Source organism: Haemaphysalis longicornis, unplaced genomic scaffold, assembly GCF_048455015.1.
Source record: "Haemaphysalis longicornis isolate Haplotype H1 unplaced genomic scaffold, Haemaphysalis longicornis Haplotype H1 scaffold_1, whole genome shotgun sequence".
Classification (NCBI taxonomy): Eukaryota; Metazoa; Arthropoda; class Arachnida; order Ixodida; family Ixodidae; genus Haemaphysalis; species Haemaphysalis longicornis.
The window spans coordinates 446267984-446276353 of record NW_027526203.1 but is presented as its reverse complement, the minus strand read 5'-3'; the positions used below and the strand labels follow the sequence as shown (position 1 = coordinate 446276353).

The following is an 8370-nucleotide window of genomic DNA, read 5'->3' as shown; positions in this document are numbered from 1 at the left end:
CCAAATGACATCACAGGAACCGACCGCTCTGCAGCCTAGAGTACCTTCATTCACGCATCCGCCGTACAGGGTAGAGACACGTATACGCTGGCGCCGCCATTTTCGGTTGCTCGCTCGCCGCCGAAGCAAGTCATTGTGTCAAAACCGCGCTAAAATTATCGCCGCAACGCGGTTTATACTGAAGAAGTTTGAATCATATTGTCTGTTTCGCGTTGCTAGGTCTCGTGGGAAACGTAAAGAATAACGCGTTGAGCCCGTTGGCCCAATTGCGGCGGCACGGGACCGTTCAAAGGTTGTCTCCACCCTGTACAGCGGTGTTGGTTTGTTCCCGCGTTTCTTTACGTTCCGTAACCTAGATGGCGCCACCATACCGTGGCAAGCGTTGAAAAGTTGAACGGCTGTACGACAACAGTACGGGCAGCGCCCTCCTCTTCGAGGCGCGGGCCGGCGCGCTGCGTACACTGGAATATCGGAGCCGGTTCGACGCATCAGTGACGAGCACGCTCTGCCGGGCCTGCGGGGAGGAGGCTGAGACCACAGAACACGTCGTGCGTTGCTGCCGAAACCTGTTCACCCCGCTGGCAGAGGGCGCTACGCTCCCGCAGCTCCTAGGGAGCCTACATAAGCCGCGCCTTCGTCGTTTAGGGTGGTGCCACTCTTTGACACAGCTCGTGCCGCCTCCCGCCGTCGGGCAGCGTTGCCAGCACACGTTGCCATAGCAACGGGGCCGATACGGCGCCATGTTGTTCCCCAGTCGGCTCACTGCCGCCGTGTGCGTAAGGCTGCGTCTTTGCCGCCCGTGACTCGCGGTGACTTTTGTTGACCACGGGAAGCTTTTCGTAACCATGCCAGCTCGGTGAACGTGTGGGGAGTTGTGTGAGCACCAAAAATGCCCGGCTGTTGCGTTCCGCAATGTACGAACCATTGCAGAAAAGGCACACGGATGTTCCGCTTCCCGGCCAGCCCGAACCGAAGAAAGCGCTGGCTCGTACAAGTGAAAAGGGACCGCTGGGAGCCCACTGCTGCTTCTCGTGTTTGCGCTGTGAGTATTGCACCTCGCTTCATGTTTTTCGCACGCGTACTTGCAGCTATATTCTATTATGTAAGTGCTATGCACCTGCAACGCTTTCACCGAGCGCCGTCGTGTCCTCAACGTCTCCTCCGTCGCCGCAGCGCCGTTGCGCGCCGGTAGCGGAGGCCATGGCTGTTTTGATGGCTTCCAGCGACGGCTGCGCGTAGCCGAGCGGCAATTTAGCGTGCGAATGCAGCGTGCGCGCAAGTGGATGTTTTGCGTGGTTCGATTATGCCGGATTACGCATGCATGAAACGTGAATGTTCAAAACTAAGCCTGGTTATAAAACATCCCCGGAATCGGAAGGCCCGGACCGTTCACGCTTGCTACAAAAAAAAAAAAAAAAAAAAAAACGCGATTCTCGTCACTGCGACAAAAATTGGTCGAGACAAAAGCGGTCACTGAGCGACTGCCAAATCTTCGAATGCGCTGCAATTCAGAGTTCGCAATCGATTTTGAAGCTGCCGTGGGCTGGATATTCATCGGGTCGCCGAAAAAATTGGCTGGCGCCCCCGTAGGCTTTGTGAAATCTCCCCCTCTACCGTAGACTCGCCTCGTAGGTGTTGTGAAATCCCCCCTACCGTAGACGGGCAATTGTTCCCTGCGTTGCTTGTGCTGATATTCCGTGCGGGGGTGGAATATATGATTGATTCTTTCATGCAACACTGCCAAACGGCGTATGAGGGGTCACTAAAGTCTGCAAAGATTTCTGTGGCGAGCCGCCCCATAAAAATTCCCGTACTGCAATTAGAGGGCATAATCAATTTCCATTCCAAAAGATAAAAAACGCGCGAAAGCGATCATTCTGCCTCTCGAGCGAGTAATTCAAATGCATTATGTGGTTTTCAATTATTGTTTAGATTGACTTTTTTTGTTCTAGGCACATTTTGAAGATTCAAGTTTTGAGCAGCACCGACAAGATGGACTGAAAAAGCTGAGGCCGGATGCTGTCCCAACTCTCTTTCCCTATCGTGGTAAGAACATATCTGAACTCGTTATATAAAGCCGTAAAATGGACACAAATTTAATTTTCCTTTGAATTTGTGAATCTAGTTTGGGTCATTCAGAGAAAAGACAAACTCATCTAAATGCATTGCCTCAATTGCACTGCGGCATTTCGCTCTTATTTTTGTTTACTCAGAACATCTATAAGGAATAGTAATATGCTTTGTGTGGTGCAGACCATTCAAGAAAGTGCGTGATAACATTTTGCTTGTAATTTTTAGTCTGCAAAGCGAAAATAAGTATTGGAACTGTTTGCTGAGTGAGAATGCATAGGCAAGCATGTTATTGTAGTAATGTTTGTATGTTTAATTTTTTCCAGCTGCTCCAAAACACCGGAAGTCCCCGAAGAAGCGCACTTCTGCCATGAAACCTGCGAATTCGTCTAACACCAAGCGTGTTTGCACATCTGGAGACATTCCACAGCTGCCTACGGATCCTTGCGACATAACGAGTTTTGAGCACGGTGTTCAGTTGAGTGCTCATATTTCAGCAGCCGTTTTACAGCCAGATGCTCTTCCTCATGACACTGCTGAATTCGCGAGAGGTGATCCTCCAGAAGCCCACTTGCTGTCAAGTTTGCCCACCAACAAGGCAGCAAGCATCGGTACCAGCGATCCTGAGTCCAGGCTTGCTCACGCATTGGGAGATTTCTCATTTCCTCTACCGCCTACAAACAATCTAGAAAGTGATGCGGACAGTGCTGCCGAGTGCAGGTGTGAGTGTACATCCGTGCGTGTGCCCCTGCCATTTGTTCCTCCAGCCAATGACGCAGACAGCACTGGTGAGTTTGGGTGTCATCATGAGACAGTAGCCGCCTCTCCACCACACCTGTCTGCCAACAATCTAGCAAGCGACACAAACGCTACTCCAGGTTCATCCGTAGCCATTCTGAAACAGCTCTCTCCCAACACCGTAGCAAATGATGCAGGTCTCACTCCTCCACAAGAACAGTCAACCATGCCAGCTGCATTTATGTTTGGAGGCAGCACAACTCCCACATTGTCGACGTTGCATCGGGAAAATTCCGAGCTCCGGAAAAAAAACGCCGACTTAAGCAGAAGGTGTAAAAACTTGGTAAAACTGCATGAGCAGACGAGATCAAAAGTACGTAGTCTAAACAAGAAACTAAGGTTAGTTCAGCAAGAACTGAACGCATTAAGATCATCGACATTTCTTGCTGCAGATCAAACGAAGGCTCTAACAACAAAAGGCAGGGTTCGCAAGTGGTCAGTTCAGACTATACGCGTAGCCCTCCAAATAAAGCACGCATGTGGTACAACAGGCTACGAATTGCTCAGGTCTCTGTCATACCCACTGCCATCTAACCGGACATTGATTCGAAGAATGCAAAACATTCGCTTTCTGCCTGGTGTACTTACTGAAGTGCTGGATGTTCTAAAGCGTAAGGCAGAAACAATGGAAGACACAGAAACAATGGAAGACAAGAAGACAAGAATGGAGAAAGATTGCGTCCTCTTCATGGATGAGATGGAAATTAGTCAAGGGTTTGAACATGACCGCTCTCTGGATTGCCTTTTTGGGGGTACGACACTTCCAGAGTCAACTGACAACGTTGCAAACCATGCCCTCGTGTTTATGATTGGAGGTCTAAACACGAGGTGGAAACAGGTCATCGCTTACCACTTCACTGGTCGTTCTACTGACGGAAGCCTTTTAAAGGAGCTTATATTTCATTTAATTGCGCTTTGTTTTGAGGTGTCCCTGAGAGTTCTTGTTGTAACAAGTGACATGGGAAGTGCCAACAGGAAAGTGTGGCAGCTGCTGGAGTTTTCAAGCCACAGGCACTCGCAAACTGTCTGCTCTATACCACACCCTCACTTGGATGGTAGGGAGCTGTATTTCATGGCTGATCCTGCTCACGTTTTGAAAAACATACGTGGGCAGCTTCTCCGCTCAGGAAGTTTTACCCTGGGGAAGGAGACGACAGAGGAGCATTGCATCCCAGGAAAAACTGTTACCCTTGAACATGTTGAGGCTGTTCTCGAATATGATAAAAAAAATGACCTCAAAATCGCTAACAAGCTGTCGGACATTCATGTCAGCGATGGACATTTCGCAAAAATGAAAGTAAACATCGCAGTGCAGTTGTTCCGTGAAGCACCTCCTGCCATTCGCTATCTAATCAAGCTCAAAATCTTGAAGCCGGAAGCTGAAGCAACTGCCTGGTTTTTTGACCTTGTCACTAAGTGGTACACTTTGATGTCATCACGACACCCCATCGTTGCTTTAAGTCATTTTGACCGCGCAAAGCACCAGGAAGCAGTTGGGACATTGCAGCTGGCATGTGCTACATTCACTCGGATGAACATGGGAGCAACTGCACACTGGAAGCCATCGCAGGCCGGTCTTTTGGTGTCTACAACTGTTGTGCTGCGCCTGTCAGAGGAGCTCCTGGCGAGGCGCGGGTACTTGTACCTTTTACATGCATTAGTCTGCTACGTAAAGTGCTTCTTGAAATTCGATGCCTTTATTAGCTCGGACACATTTACTTTGTGTGTTTTGTTGTATTTCCCATGTACGCCTGTTGTTCGAGAAGGGGGCATCTGCATGTCACGCAAGCAGTGCAATAAAAGAATTTTACGTGAAGTTTGTCTTCCTTTATGCGTGTAATGAAAGTACGCTTCAAGGCATGATGACGTGTATGTTCAGCCATAGATGTAATATTTTATGTTGCCACCTCAACAATATTCTTTTTAGTGTGTGTAAACGTGTTAAATTACACATTGGGCACGTTAAGATGCCCAGTTTGGGCAGAAGGGTTCAAGCATAGGCTGGGGAGGTTCTATAGGCAACAGTGGTTTAGTCTGTGCGGGCCATTTTTATTGTATCAGAAACTTTACTACTACACCGATATTTTCTATGATATATAGCATTTGCGGGGTACCCTAATAACATGTAGTGCCTTGTATCTGCACAAAAATGCGTAATTTGAAAAGTCAACCTATTCAATTGAATAATAGTGCATAAAAAATAATAGCCACATCATCATCATGCCAAAACAATTAAAAAATGATATAAAAGCCAAAAACTGAAAATGAAATTACCGTCTCTCTAATCGGGCGTCATCGTGCAATTACCTAAACAGAACCTTCCCGGGTTAAGAATGACGGCAAGGTAAGGCGACATAAAATCCCCGGCCATTTCCACTAACGTGAAACCTGGGGAAAAGCAAAGCGTGCGGTGTACATGTGTATCCTCGGCGCTTTGGCGTTTTTGCCACGGAGGTGAAACCGTTGGGGGTAGAAGGATACAGCTTTGAAGCGCAGCGCGTTCTAGCGCGAGGCACTGGAAAACGAGTGACCTGGTGTGTTTTCCTAGTACGCGTTATACGCTTTACCGTAAGGTGTAAACAAGGGTCCCGGTGTTTTAGTGCCATGACTACATCGACGACGACATGAGACGGCCACAGCCCGAGCCATTAAGGGGCTTCGCCCCTAAAAGAGACGTGTTCCTTCAATGCCACCAAGGAAATGAAACGTTCGTGCAACAAGCGTCGGAAGAATGCTTATGTATTAGCAGATAATTCTGAGATATATTTCGTGCTTGCCACCGAACTGACCTGCGAAAAATAATTGCACCGTAGCACGATTCTGCATGTGAAAAACAAGATACACCGGCTATGCGCCACATCGAGCTCCACGCACAAAAAATCGCGTATTCGCGCGCTTCTACGTACAGCTGGCCTCCAAAGGAGGCATTGGCAAGCCTTTACCAAGGACGTGAATGCCGCATTAAACGAATGATCCCACGATCTCAACTGTTCCCAGCAGCAGGAATTTTTTGGAAAGCTGCTTGGCGATAACCACTAACCACGCACTATCGTTTCGAAGCAGGTCGTTCTAGAGATAGCCTATTCCGCGCCTCCATAGGCGCGGCGCATGCCGGCGCCCTGGGTCGGGCGGGCACCGGGGTCCAATATGGCGGCCCGTCAAGTTTGGCGGCCGCCGCAGCCACCGTTAGGAAACCTTGGACTCTGCTGTCGCCACCCTAAACGACGAAGGCGCGGCTTATGTAGGCTCCCTAGCAGCTCCTAGGCACGGCCGCTGGATGAGAGGCGCACTGACGTGCGGCCTGCCGCGTGCTCCCAAACCGGCGTGAGGGTGCCTAGTACCCATCGCTGCCGCGGCGGCGCCACCGTTCCGGGACTGGTTGCGGTGAGCGCAGCCCGCGGGACGCCGGCTTTTGGGCCGCTTATTTCGAAGTGTGGGCTTATCATCGGCGTTCCACGCCCCGCATAAGGCATTTACCAGCACTAATGTTACGCCTAGGTGTTAAAAGACAAAGACGATTAGCGGCGGCCGAGCTTAATTTGGTCAAGGTGGAAGTTAAATTCCATTCACAGCAGCAGCATTACGCGTTGATAGTGTGCCTTCTGTCTTGCATTGCTGTGTCGTTGTGTCTCACGTCGCCCGGCATGCTCTTTGTGACCTCACGCACGGCAGAGATTTACGTTTTGTCTGCAAGCTGCGACTGCAGAGAATATATTAAAATTCCCGACAAGCAGAAACAATGTTTTTGTGGCGGCGCTTGTTATTTATGAGTGCCAACACTTCTCAATGTTTAAGACGTAACCAACTTTTATGTAGGTTTTTCCTCGTGCACTAAATAAAACACCCTAATTCGTATTAATCTCACGGCACATATGACTTGATTACACGTTATTTAGTTATGAAGTAATACTAATATCATGTCGGCCCTTTTTTATTTTGATAACATATATATATACAGTTGAATGAAAAGCGATTCCAGTTTCTACCTGATATTTTTACTTCTTCCCTGTAGCCTCTAAAAAAATTAAGGAGAGCAGATGGGATTTCCGGGTCGACAAAAAACTTAAAAAATAATATTTGGCGAGCTTGGCAAGCTAAATTTTTGCCCGGACACAAAAGAAAAAAACGAAATTGTACAGAAATTTCAAAAATTGCCTAATAACACGTAAGCATTCGAACACCGCTTTTCCACTTCACGTTTTCTTGTTTTCTTTGCTATTTTAAACCAACAATTGTACATCTTGAATATCATAATTATTAATTGTTCTAACTGCGTGAATTACACATTATTTGTGCAGATACAAGGCATTGCACTTGTTGCATTACGTAGAGATTATGCTAGGGTACTCAAAAAAGAAAGCTGACGTAATAATAACTTATGTGAAAATTTTCTTACGCTACGAAAATTAATTCGAATTGAAGCGCAGTATGTTCGCAGATCAAAACTAGCGCAACGTCTTTAGAGCGCGCTAATTTGAGCTGCTCCAGGAGCCCGGCCGTTAGCTTCAGGGATAAATGCGTATGGGTTTAAATCGGCGGTGAAATAACGGAGGATATAGCGCTTGTTCTCATCGCAAAGTTTGAAAAATGCTTAGCAACGTGGACCGCGTACGCACTGTTTCTTGAACACAGCACGGTGCATTTATTTTTCTTTCTATACAACCTCGAGCTGTAATCAAGTTTTCATAGCGCGTTTAAAGGCATTGTCGTGCCTGCGAAAATAAAACAACCCAAATCTCTATGCGCGGCAAGACATGATCGGGCCAGTATAAGAGTATCAAAAAAAAAAAAAAAAAGACACGCATAGCAAAATGTCTAGTCTTTTCAAATCCTTTTTCGACCATCCTATCGCCTGTCCTCGTTTTATGAGGTGCGCATTCCGCCCGGCCAACATGTTTTTGCAAATAAGTGTCTTTAGGCAAGCTTTAATCCGTCGCCGGCAAATATTCATCGCTCTCCCGTGTGTCGACACCGCGTTTCCCGAGAAAAGGTGACATTTTTGAAATTTCGGACGAATAAAGTCCCACCAAATACCTGCCGCTTGAACTGTAACTAATGAACTTGCGGCTTTAAACTGTGCAACGCGGTTTACGTGCTGTGTGTGAGACGCTTTGTACAAAGCTAACCGGTGGTTATTATCTTTTTGTTGAATATTATCTTTTTTTAACAATGTTGTCGAATATGGAGCATCTTTATAGATTTGTTAGATTTAAAATGTATTGCCTATATCTCATTCAAGAATTATTTTAGCTTCTGGCTGCTTTAGTCACGGCCGGGCGGCTGGATCGAGCGACAGACTGGCACACTTACATACATACGGACAGACAGTTTTCGCGGTTGAGTAGCCCAGGAAGGACAACCACATCTTTAAAACCCGTGCGCTGGCTGTCTCTCTCAGTCGGTGCAAGCGCTCGCCTACGGGGACCGCCCCGCTCCGTCCCGAAACCAGTCCCCGAACGCTAGCGCCGCGAGGGAGTCAAGCGGCGGCAAACGTAACCACCG

The 8370-nt window shown here is 47.8% G+C and overlaps 1 protein-coding gene across 1 annotated transcript; it reads left to right on the top strand.

The window, feature by feature from the left end:
• The first annotated feature begins 620 nt into the window (after positions 1 to 620).
• Positions 621 to 4833, top strand: LOC144155902 (uncharacterized). Its single transcript, XM_077687610.1, has 3 exons — positions 621 to 1042; positions 1953 to 2046; positions 2397 to 4833. Exons 1-3 carry the CDS (start codon positions 890 to 892, stop codon positions 4706 to 4708), a joined length of 2559 nt encoding a protein of 852 aa, XP_077543736.1. The 5' UTR covers positions 621 to 889; the 3' UTR covers positions 4709 to 4833.
• Positions 4834 to 8370: the final 3537 nt, after the last annotated feature.

What these genes read in the sequence shown, in the direction of transcription:
- LOC144155902 (XM_077687610.1), top strand. Translation starts at nt 890, where the DNA reads ATGCCCGGCTGTTGCGTTCCGCAATGTACGAACCATTGCAGAAAAGGC. An exon ending in CTGCTTCTCGTGTTTGCGCT is followed by an intron (nt 1,043 to 1,952) that starts GTGAGTATTGCA and finishes TTTTTGTTCTAG; the next exon opens with GCACATTTTGAAGATTCAAG. An exon ending in AACTCTCTTTCCCTATCGTG is followed by an intron (nt 2,047 to 2,396) that starts GTAAGAACATAT and finishes AATTTTTTCCAG; the next exon opens with CTGCTCCAAAACACCGGAAG.